This window comes from Scyliorhinus canicula, chromosome 2, assembly GCF_902713615.1.
Source record: "Scyliorhinus canicula chromosome 2, sScyCan1.1, whole genome shotgun sequence".
NCBI classification, from domain to species: Eukaryota; Metazoa; Chordata; class Chondrichthyes; order Carcharhiniformes; family Scyliorhinidae; genus Scyliorhinus; species Scyliorhinus canicula.
In genome coordinates, this window is record NC_052147.1 from 242,596,152 (window position 1) to 242,620,271 (window position 24,120).

The following is a 24,120-nucleotide window of genomic DNA, read 5'->3' on the forward strand; positions in this document are numbered from 1 at the left end:
AATGCTATTTATAGCAGACAGGCAGAAAAATGTTCTTGCAAGACTCATAAAATTTGTCTCAAGGTGCAGCTGGTTGCACTAATTTCAGTAGCAACATGTTTTCCTCCCAAATGAGCTGAGAAAGGTCGCAGTCTGCAGGTGTCTGATTGGCTTTAAGGGAAAACTGGTTTCTTTCCTCATAAGAGTTCCAAATTTCTTCCTACTTATCAAATTGTGTCTATGGCATCTTTTCTTCCATCTTTAGATTGCAGCTCCGTAAGCTGTGCTGCTCAGCCTTCAGCCAGTCGTTTATGTTGATTTTCCATTGTTCATAGAATTTACAGTGTAGAAGGAGGCCATTCGGTCCATCGAGTCTGCACCGGCCCTTGGAAAGAGCACCCTATCTAACCCCCTATCTCCACATCTCCACCCTATCCCCACATCTCCACCCTATCCCCGTAAAGCCACCTAACCTTTTCTGGACTCTGAGGGTAATTTATCATGGCCAATCCCCCTAACTTGCACATCTTTGGACAGTGGGAGGAAACCGGAGCATCAGGAGGAAACCCACGCAAACACGGGGAGAATACGCAGTCTCTGCCCAGACAGTGACCCAAGCCGGGAATCGAATCTGGGGCCCTGGAGCTGTGAAGCAACTATGCTAACCACTATGCTACCGTGCTGCTGCCAGGTAGTCCATCCAGTTTAATTCCTTTTCTCCCCCAAAAGATTTTGAAGTAGTTTGATACAACTGAGTTGCTTACTAGGCCACAGGGCCGGCCCAAGGTACCGGCAACTCGGGCAGTCGCCCGGGGTGCCATGTGTTAGGGGGCACCAGAGACTCGGGTCCCGCACATGCGCAGTTGGGCTGGTACCAACCAGCGCATGCGCGGTGGCCGCCCTCCCCGAGCGGCCCCCGCTGCCCCCCCCTCCGGCCCCGCGGCCCCCCCTCCGTCTGCATCCCCCTCCGGCCCCCCCCCCCCCCCAAAGGGCGCTGAAGTTCAGCTTGCCCGGGGCGCCAGCAACCCTAGGGCCGGCGCTGCTAGGCCATTTAAGGCGGATGCTAAGAGTCAACCGCATTACCATGGATCTGGAGTCACGTGTAGGTCAGACAACCTAAGGATGGCAGATTTCCTTCCTGAAAGCAGATTAGTGAGGCAGATGTGCCTTTGTAACAAATCGGCAATGGGTCTTGTGGTCACCATTACTTTTAATTCCAGATTTATTATTGAATTTAAATTCCATCAATTGGTGGGATCTGAACCCATGTCCCCAGAACATTAGCCTGGGCCTCTGAATTACAGTAGTTAACATTGCTGCCTCACAGCACCAGGGACCTGGGTTCAATTCCAGCCTTGGGTAACTTGTCTGTGTGGAGTTTGCACTTTTCCCCCCTGTCTGGGTGGGTTTCCTCCAGGTGTTCCAGTTTCCGCCCACAGTCCAAAAATGGGCAGGTTAGGTGGATTGCTAAATTGCCCCTTAGTGTTCAAAGAATATGGAGTTATGGGATTACAGGGATAGGGTGGGGAGTAGGACTAGGTGGGGTGCTCTTTCAGAGTGTCCGTGTGAACCGTATGGGTCGAATGGCCTCATTCTGCAATGTAGGAATTCTATGATTCTATTACTAGACCAGTAATATCATGCCTCCCCTATAATTGCTGGTTTCACTTTACAAAGAAATGAGTGTGTGCACTTTCTGGGGGATTCTGAATGTGTTGCTTGTACAAAATCATTCCTGAGGCTTTTGCTGATACCTGACATTGTGCCAAGATCTGCACCTGTATGCACAATTAAAGGAGTCACTTCAATTCACAAGAGTTGCAACAGAATGGTGTCATCTGCTACATAATAATTATACAAACAACTCTTCCCATAAATCAAAGTTTATCATTGCATGAATCTTCCAAACTCCTTAACCTTTCAATGGTACTGCAGGAAACATTCGCCATACCAGGCAGTGTACAGTGGGAAATCATGGCGCAAAAAGTGCTAACCATCACATTTGCAAGGAATGATGTACCTTTATCACATTTCCAATGGAAAGGAGACATCACCTGGAAGCTTACAAATTTACCACTGGGTATCAGCATTCCTTTAAATTCAAAGAGTTGCACTTAATACCCGTGTGAACATCAAGGGGCTTCCATACGTTTTACATAACATTTTTAGGTAGAATTTGACCACAGAAAAAGCCTCCTGTAACAAACTTGTGGCCTTCACTGCATGGGGTCTGTAATCCCCTCAGTATTTAAAGAAACATTGAATTGAATTTTGTTCATAGGTCACAGGTCTTGATGGCATGTTGCCTCTATTTGAGATTCATGTGGCCGGCTGTACTTGATCACTTGGCAGCTGGCCAATTATCTAAACTCGAGGCACTGGGGCCTGAACAATTAAAGCTCAGAGGCAGACAATGAAGTATCGCCTACAACGAAGACTAGTGCTAGTGCCATACTTAAAGACGCATCTGCCCTGCATTCACTGATGTTGTCCAAAACAAATGTCCTGGCAAAATTTCAGAGGAGCTTTCCAACAGAACAGAAAACCCCAGGAACTGACCAGGAGACTGCTGCAACAATATTCGAGGGACGACAACAGGGGGCCCCACAGGTTAATGACGTCTACCACATCTTCTCCTCCAGGATGCAAAGGCAAGATGGGAGGTCCTCATCCCATAGGATGACAAGTGCCTATAGCAGCCATGGAGTCACTCCCCTGCCCCAAACATGGCTGCAGTGCCCCAAACAGGGCAATGATCTCTTACGCTCTGCTATGATGAGCTTTCCATATCACGTTCCACTTTGAAAGATGAGATGCTGCCCACACTTGCAGAGTTGCCACATTCAAGCCCCAGTGACCACAGCAACTCAAATAGACCCAACAACAGAACCCATAATCTCAGGCAGCCAGAATATGGCCAAGATCATCCCAAGCCTTGCAACCGGTCTTCACCTCGGCTGTGGGTTCAGTGGTGGCACCTTTGAAGTGTAGTTCGTATTTTAAAAAATTCATTACCCCTCACCCAAGTGCTAGTTTTGAGTCAAGCTCAGTTATTTTTGTCTCTGCCCAACATTTGAGACACAACAGTAAATTCAACAGTCAACAAAGAGGTTAACAGCACACTATTAAATTTTTAAAAATAGTGGTGTGACATGTAGAAACTTTGATGCCTTGGAAAAATAGCGACATCAGTTTTCATACACAGGATACTAATTCCAGGGAATGGCTGAATGTTGATTAGATGTTTACCATTACAGTGGCCATCTTAGCTGGGTTTACTCTACTGTTTCATGTGGGGAACTATATAGAATTTGGGCTGATATCTGGAAGCCATTTATGGGAAAGGAAATAGTGCAATAAAGGGTAAAAATAAATACACAAAGCTGAAAGGTTTTGCTATGTTTTATCATTATTACATGAAAAAGGAAGTCACCAAGTACATACAAAAATTAACCAGGAACCAGTTAACTCTGTTACTTATATTTTATGTTTGAAATAATTTGTATTCGTCCTTAATTCTTCATTTCTTTGCAAAGAAATTTCTGATGTCAGACGCATATTTGGAAGTTTCAGAAAGTCTCTTTGACTGGCATCGTTCTTTAGCTTGTTTTGCAGTTCTCTATAGAAGGAGAAATTTTACAGTTCATTGGTCAAGTCATTTGGACAGTAATATCTTCAGTTTCATATAAATTACAGTTCACATCATCAGAGGCATTCCAAGTGAAATGTGGTAGTGCTTTCTGTAAATCATCGATTTGGTTTCCGAAACACAAAAACTTTTAAAAGCAATATTGAAGGGTCTAAACTATTTGCATGTTATATATTGGCAGCTTTTGTACAAGTAGACATAAATACATTCATACAGATCTATATAAAATATATGTAGTTAATACATTTTGTAAATTAATTGTCTGATGAAAAACAGGTGAAGAAGGCACTGAGGAGAGTGCATACCTCTGCCAGGCTGCGTTAACTAAACGTTATCACAATTACGCAGCTCTTCCTTGACGCTTTTCCCTTTTACTGTAACAAGTAACTTAAAAAAAGCACTATCGATTGGACTTTCTTTTGGTAGGCAACTAATACACAATTCCTTATACACTTATCACACATAATAACAGTAATCTTTATTATTGCCCAGAGGTAGGCTTACATTAACACTGCAATGAAGTTACTGCAAAAATCTCAATGTCGCCACATTCCGGTGCCTGTTCGGGTACACTGAGGGGGAATTCAGAATGTGCGAATTACCGAACAGCACGTCTTTCGGGACTTGTGGGAGGAAACCGTAGCACTCGGAGAAAACCCTCGCAGATGTGGGGAAAACGTGTAGACTCCGCACAGACAGTGACCCATGCAAGAATCAAACCTGGGACTCTGGCGCTGTGATGCAACAGTGCTAACCACTGTGCTACCATGCCGCCCTACAATACACGCTCTTCACAAAATTGAAGACCTCTTAGCAAACAAATCCACAGTTGCTCTCAGCTTTCAATGGGTTTGCATTTCCCCATTTCGCTGAGTCGTAACTTTGAAAGGCTGCCCTGTTTCCCTTGGTTTTAGGAGAGTTCCGCAAATCCACAATCAGCTGTAAAATCAGACCTGGAGACTTTTCCTCTCTGGCCATGCTGGAACAAATTTCGCAGAATCCTTAGGCTTAGATCGCAGTGGAATGAGTTTTGACTAAAGATAGTCTCCCTCCTGCATTCAGCTGCTTTAGTTTGCAAAGTCAAACAGCTTCTTTCCTCTGCCTACCAAACACAACTTGTCTGACTGTGAGATTCATCAACTTCTAGGGAAGCCTGTAGTCTGATCTCAAAATGGCTTGCTCTGCTCTCTTCCCCGCAGTAACATGAAATACATTATCCTTGCATCCAGGTAGAAATGAGCTGATTAGCTATCCTTAACCCAAAGTCTCTCTCATCGAATAATAATAATAATCTTTATGATTGTCACAAGTAGACTTATACTAACACTGCAATGAAGTTACTGAGAAAATTCCCAGGTTGCCATATTCCGGCACCTGTTTGGGTACACAGCGGGAGAATTCAGAATGTCCAATTCACCTAACAAGCACATCTTTTGGGACTTGTGAGAGGAAACCAGAGCACCCGGAGGAAACCCACGCAGACACGGGGAGAGCTGCAGTTTCCCACAGACAGTAACCCAAGCGGGATTCGAACCTGGGACTGTGAAGCAACAATGCTAACCACTGTGCTACCCTTAGAAGTAAATACAGTTTATAGCACAGCTGTTTACAACCCTTTAAACATCTTTTGAGGATTTTGGAAAATTCAGAGTCTACCAATTCTGAACTTTGACTGCTGCCATTATTTCCAACTTGAGTATCTTGCACCATCGACCCAGTGTCAAAATCTCGACCTCCCTTTGGTCTTTAATCACCCGAAGTCTGCTGTCAATCAGACTTTAGAATACATTCTCCTCTGTTTTACCTTAAACTAAAGACACAGTTTCAAAACAATCTTATGAACCTGACAATTGTAACAACGGAGATGATTTATTATGGAATGTCAATAAAATGCAACCCTGCATCACTTCCCCCACTTTCAAACTACTCCTTAATGCCTTCCGCAAATAGATCCTTTACATCCCTCCTAGTCTCTCTATTCTAAGTCTTCCTTCCAACAACAATGATTTATGGTAAAATCGAAAGACAAATGCAAATTGTTGTAAATATTTGCCTTGTACTCTTTTTGCCTTAATTTTGAGAGAAAGATTGCCTAGTGATTTTGATATTGGACAATCAACGCAGAGAAGTTCAAATTGTACCACTGCAAATTGCAGATCTGAATAAATCAATGACAACTTGTATTTATCTGCTGTCTTTAAAGATAATGAAATGACCCAAGGCACTTAACAAAATAAAAAATAAGCCACAGAAGGAGTTCTTAGGTTTGGTCAGAGGTTTGGTTTTTAGGAGTATCTTAGGGAGGAGAGAGAGCCAGAGAGCTTGAAGGGAATTCCAGAACTTAGCGGCTAGGCAGCAGAAGACATGGCCATCAATAGTACAGAAATAAAACTGGGTTGCTCAAAGGGCCAGAATTAGGCTAGTGCAGATATCTTAGAGGGTTGCAAGGTAGGAGTTGATTGCAGAGATGAAGGGGGGGGGGGGGGGGGGTGCAGGGTCAGCAACCATGCTGAAAGTGACATGCTTTTGGATGGTGACCGGTTTTCAGAAGGGATCATCGACCTGAAACATTAATTCTGTTTCTCCACCAATGCTGCCCGACCTGCTGTGTTTTTCTCATTTTTTGGCTTATTCCAGTTTTCCAGATCTGCAACACTTTATTCTTAGACGATAAGAAGCCACTTGGTGCCCATGGCTGAAGCAGGAAGCTGTGAAGGTAATGTATTTCAAAAATTGGCAGGATATTTGGGCAGCAGCAGAGAAGCAGAATTCTAAATGAGAGGTGAGAGGCGTGGATCAAAATGAGATGCTCAAAGGAGGAAACAGTGCCAGAGGAGAAAGGAGACAGACCAAGGTAAGATTTGCTTATATGTGCCACGCCATCATGGAAGCCTGGGCAAAGCAAGTGGTGAAAATTGCTATGCCCAGTACAGACATGGAGATATTACAAATTTTTACTACTATTTTTACAAGCCACATTTTAAAGACTACAAAAGATGGTATCTGAGGATTACCAGACCTCTTTTATGGATTGAAACTGCCCTGTCTCCAGAGTGAACAAAAGTGTACATTATTGATAGATGTGACTCGTTGTTAGTCAGACCAAAAGAGGAATGAAACCCACTGACACCCCATTGTCATATGATGGACTGCACTTTGAACACAAAGGTCTTTGGCTGTCTGAAACACAGGTGTGAAAAACCTCAGTCTAAAGTGCGGAGAGTCGACACATCACCTTGCTTGGATGATGACTCGGGACTTCATACAAGGTCATATAGTTAAGGTGGCCATTCATGCTTCCTGCTTTGAAAGCAGTAGATATCCAGCAGAATATCAGAGAGTTCAAGAAACACCATCAAAAGCCATCAAACCGTTGCAGTCAATTAAGCTGTCAAGGTACCCAACAGCAATATCTTGAAAGCGAAAGAAGAATTATTTTATGAAAGAGAAAATGCTGGAAAATCTCAGCAAGTTGGTAGCATCTGTAGGGAGAGAAAAGAGCTAACGTTTCGAGTCCAATGTCCGATAACCAATGACACACCCCTGTCAGCATCAACGAGGCCAAGGTGGAGATGGTTAGTGATGTGTTGGGTAAGCTGGGTCTTTGTGGACTGCATTTGATGCAGTGCAGAGAGAGACAGGCTTCCAACACTTGATGAGATGCAACACGGTTTTATTTAACACCTAACTATATTTCATGCTTAACTGTGGGTTGACACTATGCTGACTTGACTGGAGACCTGAGGCTAGCCTGACCAGACTAACTGACTACCACATGGTGTTTGTACTAGCTGCTGCTCACGAGCTCTGACCGTCTCAGAGGCTGGATCCCAAGAGAGCGGGAAAACTGTTGCCCTCTGGCTTTATAGCGGTCTTGACCTGTCTGGTGATTGGCTGCTGTGTTCTGTGTGCTCACTGGTCATCCTGTGTGTCAATCACTGCTTGTCTGCACTCCATCATATCCATGGATGTATATTATGATAGTTAGCAGTTTCAAATTCCTAGGGGTGCACATCACCAAAAATCTGTCCTGGTCCACCCACGTCGACACTACCACCAAGAAAGCACAACAGCGCCTATACTTCCTCAGGACACTAAGGAAATTCGGCATGTCCACATTCTTCCCCACTGTCACCAGGCTCCTAAATGACCCTCTTATGGATTGACTTCATTAACACTACACCCTGTATGCTTCATTTGATACCAGTGCTTATGTAGTTACATTGTATATCTTGTGTTGCCCTATTATGTATTTTCTTTTATTCCCTTTTCTTTCCATGTACTTAATGATCTGTTGAGCTGTTCGCAGAAAAATACTTTTCACTGTACCTCGGTACACGTGACAATAAACAAATCCAGTCCAATCCAATCTTTGTCAAAGCTAACAGACAGAGAAAGTGGGAAATATTTATACTGTGGCGAGCATGAAAGATGAGTCAGAGCCACAGAAACCCAGAGAAACCGGGTGCTAATGGCCACAGAAACCAAGGGGAGTGCTAATGGAAGTCGCCAGAGAGGACAAAAGATGTAAAAGGTCAAACAGCAGGGTAACTAACATCAGAGGATGAACTATAGATGCGGGGCAGGGAGATGCAGAGTGGAGAAAGGTGAAAGAAAGGTGGATAAGATTGGGGGGGGGGGGGGGGGAATTAAATATATATTAAGAAAGACAGAAATGGTAAAAGACAGTTAAAATGAAATGAAAACAAATGGGGGCGAGGTGGGGTAGAGCTGATCATCTGAAGTTGTTGAATTCGATGTTGAGGCCGGAAGGCTGTCGCGTGCCTAACCGGAAGGTGAGATGTTGTTCCTCCAGTTTGCGTTGCACTTCACTGGAACATTGCAGCAGGCCAAGAACAGATATGTAGGCATGGGAGCAGGGTCTTTTGTTAAAATGGCAAGCAACAGGAAGGTCAGGGTCCTGAATGCGCACAGACCGAAGATGCTCAGCAAAGCGATCACCCAGTTTGCGTTTGGTCTCTCCGATATAGAGGAGACCACATTGCGAGCAGCGAATGGCCCATGTAGCAGTTCTTGCAGCAACCCCAAATGTCTCATCCGACTCTTGTCAAACTTACAACTCAACGTGGAAAGAATTCTTTTATATCCTGCTCCAACTTTAGGTTCACATGAGAGTCTAACCTACCGGCAGATCAACTGCAGGAACCTCTGCAGCTACTGAGGAATCTCCGCACATCAAAATCTTCACCCCACCCAAAGCATCAAATCAACTAAGAAACATCAGGCCTGTGATGAAAGAGACACCAAGATAAATTTCAATTTTATAACTACTGGTTTTAATGTTCATCTGTATTTAATTTTTTGTTAGCGTGGGTGAGTCAAGTAAATGAGATTACATTTTCATTAACCACTGGAACAACAGTGTAAGAAATAAAATATCTTTCCTAATTGCTTTTCTGATTTTAAATACACAAGAGCTGGGTACTGGATTACTAACATTTGAGTAAACCACTCAGAATGCAAGGAAACACACACATCTATTTATAAATGATTGATCACTAGCAATAAAACGTAAACAGATAAATGTCCACGACAAAGGTATAGCCATGAGTAAATGCTTCTGTTTGGGAACTTGGTCAGCCAGGTTTCCATTGGGGCTATGATGTTGATGCAATTATCCACAATAAGTTCACAGATTGCAACTGCTTTGTTTGCGAGTGAACAGTCACTCTGGCGGGATATGGGGAGAGAAGCGGTGATAGCTGGACCACAGCATAGGCATTGGGAAGGGAGATTTGGACAGGCAAGCTCAGCCCACACCTAAGTTGAGTTGTAAGTTTGGCAAGAGTCGGATGAGGCATTTGGGGTTGCTGCAAGAAGTGCTACATGGGCCCTTTGAAGGATGGCAAGAGAAGAAACCTGCAGGCTTATCCAAGAGGCAATCATGCCTGAGATGGGGGCAAGAGAGTAGGAAGGTCAAGGAGTACTATAAGGTTGGGGTATAAATCTGGTCATTTATGGGCTGGTACCAGATAAAATGATCGCCACATTGTTGTAAAAAAGCTAACTTGTTCACAAGTGCTTTAGGAAAAGGACATCTCACTCACCTGATCTGGCTTAACTGTGGCAGAGTATGGAATTCCCCAATCCTGGGACTAAGTCCCGTGGCAGGGGCGGGAACGTGGTGTGTTTCTTGTTGTGGAGGCTGTTGGGAAAACACGGCATATTGTCTGGCCCTGACCTCATTAATTATGTACCCAGGGATTTTGTGCCATATTTTATGGTGGGGAAAGCCTGAATACTCATAGTCCGCCATCATATCTGGGCACCATATTGAAAAGGCATCCAACATCACTGACCCATTATTGAAGAATGAAGGTGGACCTCCTTAAAATGAAGGTAGACCTCTGGGAACATTCTGTGGCTTGAAGATTGACTTCCTCCAGGTCACCAAATCTGGAACATCCAATTATAGATGCTGCCCCTACCCACTGCTGTGGTGTTCCAGAGTTGCCGGCGACCTCCACCCTGAACTCCCGAGGGGAGGCAACCCGAGCAATGGTTCAGATGAGCCTGAACATCTGCACGCCACATTGCTCTAGACGTGTTTTGCACCAGCGTGTTTTCTCGCTGGTGCTGCGGAGAATTGGGCATGGGTGAACAGAGAAAAACACAGCACTGGAACAGGCCCTACGGCCCACCAAGTCTGTACCGGTCATGAGATCACCCTTGGCCAAAACCCGCAGCACTTCCTAGTGCTCTATCCTTCTATACCCATCCTATCCACATATAGGGGCTGGTTTAGCACAGTGGGCTAAACAGCTGACCTGTAATGCAGAACAAGGCAGCAGTGTGGGTTCAATTCCCGTACCAGCCTCCCCAAAAAGGCGACGGAATGTGGCCACTAGGGGCTTTTCACAGTAACTTCATTGAAGCCTACTTGTGACAATAAGTGATTATTATTTGTCGAGATGTCTTTGAATGCTGTTAATGTATCTCCTTCCACAACCTCCCCTGGCAACGCGTTCTAAGCACTCACCACCCTTTGTGTAACAAACCTGCCTCGCCCATCTCCTCTAAACTTTGCCCAATGAACTTAAACCTTTGTCCACTGGTGACTGACCCCTCCACCCTGGGAAAGAGTGCCTGCCCATCCACTCTATCCAGGCCCCTCAATCTTGTAGACCTCTATCAGGTCACCCCTCAACCTCTGTCATACTAATGAAAACAATCCGAGTCTATTCAGCCTCTCCGCATAACTAACACCAAATCTGGAACGTCCAATGCTGCCCCTACCCACTGCTGTGGTGTTCCAGAGTTGCCGGCGGCCTCCATCCTGAACTCCCGAGGGGAGGCAACCCGAGCAATGGTTCGGATGAGCCTGAACATCTGCACGCCACATTGCTCCAGACGTGTTTTGCACCAGCGTGTTTTCTCGCTGGTGCTGCGGAGAACTAACACCCTCCAGACCAGGCAACATTCTGGTAAACCTTCTCTGCACCCTCTCCAAAGACTCCACATCCTTTTGGTAGTGTGACGGCCAGAATTGTACGCAATGTCCGAGTGCGGCCGTACCAAGGTTCTAACAATTGTAGCATGACTTGCCAGTTTTTTTTACACAAAGCCCCGTCCCCATGGTAGGGCCTTTATTTGCATCTCCTTGGTGGGATGCAAATGAGTTTGCTGCCGGCCTCCAGAGGTCTTCCCACTTCGCCATGGAGGGCAGCTGAGGAAGATCCCACAGGAAATCTATGGCGGTGCAAAATAGATTCTTAGGCCTCCTGCCGAATTATCCCCCCTGCCTTTAGCACAGGGTTAAATCGCTGGCTTTGAAAACAGACCAAGGCAGGCCAGCAGCACGGTTCAATTCCCGTACCATCCTCCCCGAACAGGCGCCGGAATGTGCCGACTAGGGGCTTTTCACAGTAACATCATTTGAAGCCTACTTGTGACAATAAGCGATTTTCATTTCATTTCATTGAACCAGCCATGGGAGAATGGGAGAATTTTGCCCCTGGTTCTTAAGTAAATAGGGATGAACATCAAATATTGCCTTGTCAATGCTTACCACAACCCAAGAATGAATAAAGTCAATGTTTCATCTAAATGTAGGCTCTGAGTTTTCAAATACAAATTCTCTATTTTAGCCATATTCATTGTACATAATCTAGGTCCTCATTGGGACCTTCATTGTGTTTATTAGAATAACAGGCAAAGAAATTGAATATGTCGCTAACAACTCCATAAGGCAGTTTTCACATACTGCACCAGTTTTAATTATTTTACAAGTCATACTGTGAACTAAATTCTTTTTAAAACCGTGCAAGAAAATTAAAATCATATTTCAAATTTACTAAATTCTCTTCATTACAAATAAAAGGCTACTTAGAAGAGTGTAATCATAGTATATTAACACAATCCTTTCCACCAAATAGCTTCATTCTAAACTGTGCCTCAGTGGACTTAATCTCATAAATCAGATCAATTAGGAGGATTTGGAAATCCTGACTATTGAAGGTGGCATCCTATACAGACATTAAACTGGGATCCCAATGAGAGTAATTTAAAAGAGCAAGTGGTTTAATAGAACAGCTCCTAATTCTCTTCCAAGATGTTAACGCCAATTTTCCCAATGTTTTTTGAGGGTGCTTACAAAGGAAATATCTCACTATGCCATCTTGGGTAACTGTGTTCACGTTTGAATTTGAGAATTACAAAAAAAATTTTGATTTAGAGATCCGTTAGGGAAATTAAAATTATTACTTAGGGTTGAAATTTCCTGTGGTGTTGGGGACTGGAGTGAGGGAAGGGGTAGTTGGAATCTGCAAATTACACCTGAGATTTAGCAATTAAACTGTGCCTATTTGCACAGAGATTTCCTGTCAATCTCATTAGCATTTGCCATGACACAAATATGGACGTTAATAATTGAAAATCTCAGCGCCTCTCCGGACGGCCCCGGGGAGATACTCAGGGAGTCCGGTAGTAATAGCTTCGTTGAGAATTGGGAGGCAGTTTCGACAGCACTTCGGGTTGGGGGCAGGATCAAGGGAAATGCTGATTCGGGAGAACTATAGATTTGAGCCAGGGAAGTGGGATGGAAATTTTCGGAGATGGGAGGAGAAAGGAATTAGGACACTAAAAGATTTATTTCTTGGAGGTCGTTTTGTGGTATTGAAGGAGCTAGGAGCGAAGTATGAGCTGGAGCAGGGGGAAATATTTAGATACATGCAGGTTCGAGACTTTGCCAGAAAGGACATACAGAGCTTCCCAGTAGAGCCGGCTTCCACATTGCTGGAGGAGGTGCTGACGACAGGGGGATTGGATAATGGGGTAGTATCGGCGGTTTACGGAGCTATTTTGGAGGAGAAGGTGCCGCTAGAAGGGATCAAGGCAAAGTGGGAGGAAGAGTTAGGAGAGGGTCTGGAGGAGGGGTTCTGGTAGGAGGTGCTCCAGAGGGTGAATGCCTCCTCCTCGTGCGTGAGGTTGGGGCTGATACAGCTGATGATGGTGTATTGAGCACACTTTACAAGGGCGAGGATGGTCCGGCTCTTCGAGGGGGTAGAAGATGTGTGAATGTTGCCGGGGGGGGGGGGGAGGTGCCGCAAACCACGTTCATATGTTTTGGTCCTGTAGAAAATTGGAGGATTACTGGAAGGAGGTTTTTAGGGTCATCTCTAAAGTGGTGCATGTGAAACTGGACCTGGGCCCCTGGGAGGCCATATTCGGGTGTCGAACCAGCCAGAGTTGGAAATTGGCGCGGAGGCAGATGCTGTAGCCTTCGCCTCGTTGATCGCCCGAAGGAGGATCCTGTTAGGGGGGGAGATCAACCTCTCCACCCTGTGCCGTGGCGGGGGGACCTGCTGAAATTCTTGACGCTTGAAAAGGTCAAATTTGAACTGAGGGAAAGGATGGAGGGGCTCTACAATTCATGGGCGTTATTCATTATGCACTTTCAAGAATTAGATCACATCGAACATTAGGGGGGCTGGGGGGCGGGTGGGGAAGAGGGACTGTATGTGTTAATGGTGACTATGGGTGATTCCTGATTCCTTTTTGTCATTTGTTTATGGTAACATGCGGGCGAATGTTTGGGGTTTGGTGGGAGGATGGGATCGTTGTTATTGATATGGGGATTGACATTACATTCGTTACTGATTATTGTTTATTGTTGGGTGTAAATTTGGGAGAAAATGTGAAAAAAGGAGAATAAAAAATATTTTTTTAAAAACAATTGAAAATCTGTGAGAACAATCAGGGACCAGGGAAAATGCTGAACTCGCACCACAAAATAGGAAAATTTAAGTTTGAAACAATACATCTCTCATGCACATTAGCACTCCAGTAGTTACTAGTTTTCACAAGTTTCATGAGCACATGGAAAGGTAAACTTTAAATGTTAATTACATCAACTGTAAACCTTGAACTGTAAAGTAGCCAGTGCATTTTCCACACCCCTCCTGTTCCCAGAATTACACACAAAACAGAAACCTATCCAAGTGAAAAGCTATGGATCATTTTTTATTTTGGAAACTTCCCCCATGTTTAAGGATGTGATTGTGTAAGAATTTAAATTTTTATTGTTTATTCGGATCTCACAAAAACACAGTCACAGAAATGGGGCTTGCAAGTCTCAGTGAGGATAAATTTTTTTAAATGCTCAAAACGGCCAATAAATCAGCAGAAGAATGACCATTTCTCGCTGCACCAAATAATTTGAACTCAATTTTGCCCATTTGAACCAGTGTTGTTGCAGGAAATTAGCCTGCACAGCTCTTTAATGTTGGGAGGAAGGGGTGGGGAGAGAACCAGTGCAGTCTGTTACCTAAATTTTATAGCACGAGCAGAACAGTTAGCTCTTCTGTCCAAGGAGAAGCTAAATCTTTTGAACAGTCTGCAGCAGGATCACTGCTGCCATCTGATATTTATTATTTTTATTAAGTTTCTTATGGTACCCAGTGGATAGAAATAGCAAATGTTGAACTTTGGGTGCAGCATGATACTGGAAGTGTATGACATATTGCACAGTTCTCTCATGGGGATATTAAGTGCAAGACTTCAAAGCCAGCCCAAGTTAATAAGACTTATTTTTACAGATTAGGTGACACGAGTACTGCATCTTACTCTTTGACTGACTCACCCAAGTCTTTAGTTTACCCATCAATCATGAGAGATGCAGAAAAAAAGGAGCAGCCAGATAATTTAAAAAATACCATTGTGGGAAAAGAATGATGTCTTTTCAACCATTAGATTATAGTCATACCAGTTTACTAACCTTCTTGTGACAGACAGTACAGAGCGTCTGTAGGTTCTCAAAGGAGCACTGTCCTCCACCACCGTACACTGGTCTGATGTGGTCCACTTGCCAGAACTGGCCCTCTGTTGGATTCGAAATAATTTCATTCAACTGAAACCAACAGAACATTAAAAAAAAAGATAAATCACAGATTTTAGATAGAATTTTAATGGTGCTATCACAAATTATTGAAGAATCAATTGACAAATTGAAAATAAAGCTAAGCGCGAGGGAAAGAATGCAATAAAATGCAAAATTACTTTGGATGAGATTGTGGTGTGGGAATTTTCATTGGTTCCCACACAAAATATGACCACAGAAACTGCGTTGTGATTTGGGTGTAAGCTACTTGGAGACGGTGGTTTTTTTTTAAATCAGAAAGAAAATACATAACTTGTAAATTATGTTGTGTCTTTAAATTCAGATCAGCCATGATCTTACCGAATGGCGGAGGAGGCTCGAGGGGCCCAGTTGCCTGCTCATGCTCTGAATTCATATATTCGTTTGCACTTTTAACATAACAGAATGCCCCAAAATGCTTCACAGGGAATAACAGTTTTGTTGTAAAACAAAATTTAGCACCAATCCATGCAAACAAATACGGAGGTGGTTGACCAAAAGCTTAGACAAAGAGATAGGGCGCGATTCTCCGCTCCCCACGCCAGGTGGGAGAATCGCAGGAGGGCCGGGCGAATCACGCCATGCCGCCCTGGCACCCCCCCGCGATTCTCCCCCCCCCCCCCCCCAAAAATGGCGTGTCACGTTTTGCGACAGGCCGCTCGGAGAATCGCCGCTCGCCGTTTTTCCCGGCGACCGGCGATTCTCCGGCCCAGATGGGCCGAGTGGCCTGACAATCCTGACCGGTTCACGCCGGCGGCAACCACACCTGGTCGCTGCCGGCATGAACATCGCGCGACAGGTAAGTGTGGGGCCTGTGGGGGGCGGAGAGAGGATAGAGCACCACGGGCATGCTCGTGAGGTGACTGGCCCGCGATCGGTGCCCACTGATCGTTGGGCCGGCGTCTCTAAGAGACGCACTTTTTCCCCTCCGCCGCCCCGCATGATCAAGCCGCCACGTCTTGGGGGGTAGCGGAGGGGAAGACGGCAACCGCACATGCGCGGGCTGGAGCCGGCCAACCTGCGCATGCGCGACTGACGTCACTTAGGCGCCGTGGCATACTCAGCGCGCCGCTTTGACGCAAGCGTCAATGTCCGGCGCCCGAGATTCGCGCAACGCCCCTCCTAGCCCCCCCCCCCTCCCCCTCGGGGGGGGGGGGGGGGGGGAGGGGGGAGGAGGAGAGAGAGAGAGCATAGGGGACGAGGAGCGGCCTCCGACGCCGGAGTGAAACACTCCAGTTTCACTCCTGTGTCGGCCGTTGCGGAAAATCGCGCCCAAGAGTTGGAGAGGCAGAGAGGTTGAGGGAAGGAATTGTAGAATTTGAAAACAAGGGTGAGAATTTCAAATTTGAGGTGTTGCTTAATCGAGGGGCAATGCAGGTCAGAAAGCACAGAAGTGATGGCTGAATGGGGCTTGGTGTGATAAAAACAACCGTCGGAGAGATTTGTATGGTGGTTAAGGAATGGAGTTTGTGATGGGGACTGAAGACACTGCTTTTGGTTTTTCCAACATTTAAATGAAGAAAACTCCTGCTCGCCCAGTACCAGGTGTCAAAAAAAAAAATGTCTAATAGTTTTGAGACAGTGAAAGATTCAAGGGGTCAGTGGTGAGTTGGAGCTGGGTGTTGTCAGCACGCTTGTGAAAACTGATATAACGCATTCAGATGATGTCGCTGACACGTAGCAAGTATATGGGCCTCGGCTACTTACAATCTACATTAACCACTTAGATGAAGAGCAGAGGGTAATGTATCTAAGTTTGCTGATGATATAAAGCTGGCAGGAATGCAATTTGTGAAGTGGACACAAATGGACTATAGATAGGTTAAGAGAGTTGGCAATAAGATGACAGGTGAAGTATAATGTGGGTAAGTGAGAGGTTATTTACTTTGGTCGTAAGAGTAAAATAGCAGAATTTGTTTTGGAAGGTGTGGAACCTGTGTAGGTTGAGGCTCAGAGGGACTTGGTTGCGTACTTACAAGGAAAGTTAGCATGAAGGTACAGCAAGCAATTAATAATAATCTTTATTGTCACAAGTAGGCTTACATTAACACTGCAATAAAGTAACTGTGAAAAGCCCCTAGTTGCCAATTAGGAAGACAAATAGCACGGAGTTTATTGCATACTCTATTGCAAGGAGTTGAGTGCAAGAATAAAGAAGTCTTTTTTTTAATATAGAGTACACAATTATTTTTTTCTCCAATTGAGGGGCAATTTAGCGTGGCCAATCCACCTAACTTGCACATCTTTGGGTTGTGGGGGTGAAACCCACGCAGGCACGGGAAGAATGTGCAAACTCCACACGGACAGTGACCCAGGGCGGGGATTCAAACATGGGTCCTCAGCGCCGTAGGCTGCAGTGCTAACCACTGTGCCACATGCCGCCCATCAGAATAAAGAAGTATTGATAGAATTGTACAGGGCCTTAGTGAGACCACACCTGGAATACCATGTGTAGTTTTGGTCTCCATATTTAAGGAAGGATAAACCTGCATCGTAGGCAGTTCAGCAAATGTTCACTAGATAGGTCTCTTCGATAAGAAGGTTGCCCTATGATGAGAGGCTGAGTAAACTGGGCCTATAGTCTCTGAAATTTAGAAGACAGAGGCGAATCTCATTGAAACATTCAATATTAGGAAGGAACTTGATAGGCTGAGAGATTGTTTCCGCTGGTCAGGGAATGTAAAACACAGTCTCAGGATAAGGGAACGATCATTTAAGGCAGAGATGAGGGAAATCACTTCACTCAAAGGGATGTGAATATTTGGAATTCTCAACTTAAGGATTCTGAATGCTGCATAGTTGAATATATTTAACGCTGGGAGATAGAGTTTTGGTCTGAGTTAATCGAGGGATATGGCAAGTCGGTGGGAAAGGACTGAATCTCGAGATCTGCCATAATCGTATCAAATGGTGAAAAGACGTTATAATCAACTCTTGCGCCTATTTCCTATGTTCTTGAATAGAAGAGAAAGAGGAAGGGTTCTATGGTGGGGCGGGGGGTATGTGCAGAAACAGGAAGTAAAGTTATTGCAGGTGAATCTCTGGTTATGATTCGATAGATTAAAATGGAACCAGGTGAATGCCGTTCCACCCACTGGACAACAGTGGAGAGGTGTTGAAGAAGGGTGGTGTGGTCAACTGTAGAGAAATTAGTAGCAATGGACAGTCAGCTTTGACAAAGAGTCATCGGACTCGAAACGTTAGCTCTTTTCTCTCCCTACAGATGCTGCCAGACCTGCTGAGATTTTCCAGCATTTTCTCTTTCGTTAGTAGCACTGGAACTTACTAAGTTCAGAGCTAAGATTGTAGTCAGAACACCAGTGGTTCAGTCACATCATTTACTCAAACCAGGTTCACATTTAAATTTTGATAACATGTTCTTCCCATGCTCACTAGCTTTTCACTTTCCTCCCCCACGGTCTGCTATACTTTCCTGTTTTTCCCAGGCTAGTTTTCTGTGTGACAGTGTTTGCTTACGCACAAAATACAGAGATCGCTATTCCCAAGTTTTTCTCTAAATCACACACCATGCTCACTTGGTTATTTATTGCTGTTCCTTCACCATAAAATTCTTCAAAACTGATAATTCCCACTTATCATGGACAACTACTGTCTTCCAAAGGCCACCAAACATTAGCAATAAACGTCTCCTTGTCAAGATCACTGTGTCCTAATAAATTATTTTTATACAACGAGAAAGCATGTCTCAACATTGTGTGACTTAATCGATGTTCAGGGGAGAAGGGTTCAAACGCAATTCCCTTTCAAGAATCCTATACCACCAGTACTGATGTATTGTTATGTGGGGCACATAACAATCGCCTCAGACAGCCAATATTCCAAGCAATTTGGCAAAATATCCAGGTCTCCCACACAATGCAACATATATTTAAAAGGTGATGGACTCCTTTTTGTACAGTAAATGCAGATTTACTTCTTTTGAGTTTGATTTTAAGTGCTGTAGAATCACAAAGCAACCCTCTAAGGATTTGCACAATAAGTGAAGAACACGTTGTGAAAAATAAAAGTTTCCTATCCCTCCCAAACTTTGAAAGTGAGAAAAACTAGAGCATGGAAATACATTCTGCTGTTCTTTCCCTCAGAATTGCTCTTTTTCAAATAAACACTCTGGTGAAATGGACATACAAGGGACAGGTGTAATTTACAGATAAATGTGGAGGGGCAGTATAATCTAAATGGTACTTTACTCCCCCTCGGGATGGGTGGATATTGACAAAGCAGAAGAACCTAGGAGCGCATATTCGCAAAGCAAGTTGATAAAGTGGTTAAAGCATTTGGGACACTTGTGCTTGTAAATAGGGCCAATTAATACAACAACAAGGAAACTGTGCTCTGGGCAGCACGGTGGCACAGTGGTTAGCACTGCTGCCTCACGGCACTGAGGACCCAGGTCACTGTCCGTGTGGAGTTTGCACATTCTCTCCATGTTGGCACGAGTCTCACCCCCACAACCCAAAGATCTGAAGGCGAGGTGGATTGGCCACGCTAAATCGCCCTTTAATTTGAAAAAAAAAAGAATTGGATACTCTGAATTTATTTTAAAAAAATGAAACTTTGCTCAACTGCTGTAAAATCAGTTAATTCGACCTCCTTCAGATTACTATATATAATCAATTTTCCTTTCTGTGCTGTGCTCAGTTTACACAATCTACATCCCAGACAACAAGATGGTCACCTCATTATAGGAAGGATGTGGAGGCATTGGAGGGGGTGCAAAGGAGATTTACCAGGATGCTGCCTGGATTGGAGGATAGGTCTTATGAGGAAAGGTTGAGCGAGCTAGGGCTTTTCTCTTTGGAGGGGAAGAGGATGAGAGACGACTTAATAGAGGTTTATAAGATGATGAGAGGGATAGATAGAGTGGACGTTCAGAGACTATTTCCTCGGGTGGACGTAGCTGTTACAAGGGGGCATAACTATAAGGTTCGGGGTGGGAGATATAGGAGGGATGTCTGAGGTAGGTTCTTTACTCAGAGTGGTTAGAGTGTGGAATAGACTGCCTGCTGTGATAGTGGAGTCGGACAATTTAGGAACTTTCAAGCGGTTATTGGATAGGCACATGGAGCACACCAGAATGTCAGGGAGTGGGATAGCTTGATCTTGGTTTCGGACAATGCTCGGCACAACATCGAGGGCCGAAGGGCCTGTTCTGTGCTGTACTGTTCGATGTATAATTCTGGGCACAACACTTTAGAAAGGATGTCAAAGGCTTGGACAGAGTACAGAGGAGGTTTATCATCATGATGCCAGGGATGAGGACTACAGTTAGGTGGAGCGATTGGAGGATCTGGAATTGTTCTCCTTAGAGCAGAAAAGGAGAACCAACAGATGTATTCAAAATTGAAAGGCTTCAATAGAGCAAGTAGGGAGAAACTGTTTCCTCTGGCAAGTAGATTATTGATCAGAGGTCATAGATTTAAAATAATTGGTAACAAAACTAGGGGGAATTGAGACATCCCGCCCCCCCCGCTTCCAAGCGCCAAAATTATTTTTCACATCTGGAATACACTAGTTGAAAGCGTGGTGAAATCAACAAAAACATTCAAAAGGCAATTGGACATGTACTTGAGGAGGACTACTTTGCAGGGTAATGGGGAAAAAGTTGAAAGGACAAGAAAAATACACACACAAATTTTGAAAAGATTGAAGTAAAACAGAAAGGAAAATAACAGACCAATTGAAAATAAACATTAGTGGGCAGCACGGTAGCACGTGGGTGGCACTGTGGCTTCACAGCTCCAGGGTCCCAGGTTCGATTCCCCGTTGGGTGACTGTGCGGAGCCTGTACGTTCTCCCCGTGTCTGCATGGGTTTCCTCCGGGTGCTTCGGTTTCCTCCCACAGTCCAAAGACGTGCAGGTTAGGTAGATTGGCCATGATAAATTGCCCTCAGTGACCAAAAAGTTTAGGAGGGGTTATTGGGATAGGGTGGAAGTGAGGGCTTAAGTGGGTCGGTGCAGACTCGATGGGCTAAATGGCCTCCTTCTGCACTGTATGTTCTATGTCTATGTATGAAAAAGAAAAATGCTCTAAAAGTTATTCCTCAAATAATTTGAACTAGAGATTACAGGATAGGTTTACCACAGAGCATGGAAGGTACTCCCACCGTGTTATTCATGAGGTAGCTCCAGAATCTTGCGCTAGCAACAATGAAAGAATTGCAATATGTTCCGAGTCATGACGGCGTGTGACTTAGAGAGCTGGAGGTGGTGGTGCTCCTTTGACTATGCCATTCTAGGTGGTAGGGATGAAGGGCTTGGAAGGTGCTGTCAAAGATGACTTGGCATTGCTGTGCATCTTGTTGATGCTATATGTTTTAGCCGTGGGTGGGATTTTTCAGCCTCGCCCACCTGGCAACCGGAAATTCCCGCCCAAGGACAACAGGTCTTTACATGCTCCCCGTCCTATCCATGGTGACCTAGTGGCGGGAGCAGACAAAATCTTCAGCCCACGGTGTGTTTAGTGGTGGAATAGCGAATGTCAGTGGTGGAATAGTGAATGTTTAAGGTGGTTGAGAATGTGTCGATCAAGCAGACAACTTTGTCCTGGATGATGTTGAGCTCAAGTGCTCGTGGAGCTGCACTCGCCCAGTGGGGAGTATTCAATCACACTCCTAACTTGTGCCTTGTAGATGTTGGGCAGGCTTTGGGAAGTCAGTTGAGTTAGAATTCCGAGACTCTGACCTATATACCACAGTGTTTATGTGGCTTCTCCAGTTAAGTTTCTGGTCAACGGTGGCCCACAGAATTTTATGGTGAGGGACTCAATGATGGTAATGTTGTTGAATGTCATGGGGAGTTGGTAGACTCTGCTTTGATAGAGATGGTCATTACCTGGCACTTGTGTGGCCCGAGTGTTACTTGCTTATTAGCCCGAGTCTGAATGTTTTCTGGGTCTCGCAGCATATGGAAACTGATGCTTTTGTATCTGAGGCGTTGCAAACTGTATCGAGCAACGTGTAATCATCAGCAAACATCCCCACTTCTGAGGAGCAGTATCCCAGTGATATTTTTTCTTTCTCTAGTCCTAGGATGCCAAGGCTAATTGAATAACATTTTAGCCCATATCATTTTTCAAACAAATGGATAAATTATTCTTTGGATCCTGAAAAATCTAAAATTCAAATGCAACAACTATTTTTTGAAATAATTGGAATGCGTTTGTGTTCTATGTTTAAAATCTACTGTTCAAGGCACAATTAAAGGATTGAAAGTGAAATTAGTTACCGTCATAACAATACTGGTGCAATGCAAGGATACAAATAACTTGAAAGAGTTGAATTACAAAGTATCAGCAATGGATGAATTAGATCATCAACTTATATGTGTATACTACATTTAGTAAAGTAAAGCAAACCAAGGTGATTCATAAGAGTGAGATCAAACAAAAATGGGTAGCAAGCTGAAGAAGGTGACTTTAGCAAAGTGATCAAAAGCTTAGTCAAAGATTTAAAGGAGCTCCAAAGCGAGACCATTGGGGGCTTTGAAGGTGATGAGAATGTTTTTTAAAAATCGAGCTTTTCATGGACCATGAGTCAATGTAGATCAGCAAACACAGGAGTGATGGGTAAATGAGATTAGGTGCAAGTTGTGAGCTCAAGTTCATGAAGGATGGAAGCTCGAAGGCCATCCAGTAGAGTGTGGGAGTAAATTGGTCCATGGCTAACAAAAGCCTGGATGAGCTATGGCTGATGAATCATGCACAACAATAGAGCCAATAGTACCTGGCTTGCCCATGGTCTGAGTCAGTGGTTTTGGAGAGACATAAATGTTACTCATCTCATTGTAGTGAAAACCTTCTGATTTAACACTAGGTCCAATCCTAAGGCAATAACCAAAGCATTATCAACGGAAGAATGGAAGGTCCAAACAGCACGCCAACCCAACCCTACCCCCAGAGAATAAACATTTTTCTGCTCAATTTCAGAATTCCCAAACATTGTTTGGAAAGCCTAGCAAAGCAAGGGCCAACCCTCAGACAGGCCTTATACAAGAGAAATGGGCAGTAGCATTGTGCCTCTCAGCTCTCTTTCATATACAGATGGAATTGGAAGCTGACATCAACTTGGCAGGAAAAGAAATGAAACTCAGTGCAGGAACATGATTGAACCGTACCTGCCTCACTTTGTTCTCTTATCCAGGCCTATTTATGTTTTATTTTAAAACAATAAAACATATGCACATGAACATTGTAAATGCTTCATTTTAGGTTCAGTAAAATTCACCTGATCCAGTGGAAGTTGCGCGAGCCATGTATTTTCAAGTAGCTCCTTCCGCTGGGTCCTCGGCGTATCTCGGACATGAAGGTACAGCTGCTGAACATTGAGGTCACACTGCTGGCAGATTCCACGCTCAGCTTCAAAAACCTTTGATCTCATATAGCATCGATTGGACCGAACCAAAAAGTCTTCCTGACATTTTTGGGAGCAATATCGTGTGTCCCAAGCTGTAGATTCTTGATGCTTGCTGACCTGGATTGTTGGCTGTTGACAACCAAGGCAAAGTGGGTTTCCTTCTTTGTTCACAGCTTGTACATAGCCAATTTCCAAGGAGATGCCAGCTATTTCATCACTGAGAGGCAATTGAGAGGTGGTGTGGCAGATTTTATTCTCAATGATTTCATTTGTGTCTCTGAAAACAAGACAAATGTAATATGATAAGCATACATTTTTGATAATTTAACAACTGGTAGAAAATATGTTATCTTTAATATCTTTAAAGTGTGTCTGCAGTTTGTAAATTTGGCTGTTCTACGAAGTATTAATTGTCTTTGCTCAGATGTAATTCACATCGAAACATGCACTAACATCTAAAAAGTAGATTATCATTTTTGAGTTACTGATCATAGAATGATTGAATTTACAGTGCATAAGGAGGATATTCGGCCCATTGCGTCTGCATAGGCCCTTTAGCATGGCCAATCCACTTAACCTGCCATCTTGGGACTGTGGGAGGAAACGGGAGACCCCGAGGAAACCTTCGCAGACACTGAGTGAACATGCAGACTCTACACAGACAGTGACCCAAGCTGCAAATTGAACCTGGGAACCTGGAGCTGTGAAGGAACTGTGCTAACTATTGTGCTAATGTGCCGCCC

At 44.3% G+C, this 24,120-nt stretch overlaps 1 protein-coding gene across 3 annotated transcripts in view; it reads right to left on the minus strand.

The window, feature by feature from the left end:
• Positions 1–3,365: 3,365 nt before the first annotated feature.
• zranb3 (zinc finger, RAN-binding domain containing 3) overlaps positions 3,366–24,120 on the minus strand; it is a 214,496-nt gene continuing 193,741 nt past the window's right edge. For all 3 annotated transcript variants that reach the window (XM_038789900.1, XM_038789899.1, XM_038789901.1), the window contains 3 exons: positions 23,249–23,654; positions 14,865–14,996; positions 3,366–3,598 (listed from right to left, as the gene is read on the minus strand). In XM_038789900.1, the coding sequence (XP_038645828.1) occupies positions 3,500–3,598; positions 14,865–14,996; positions 23,249–23,654 (637 nt within the window). In that variant the 3' untranslated portion in view covers positions 3,366–3,499. The remainder of the gene's footprint in view (positions 3,599–14,864; positions 14,997–23,248; positions 23,655–24,120) is intronic.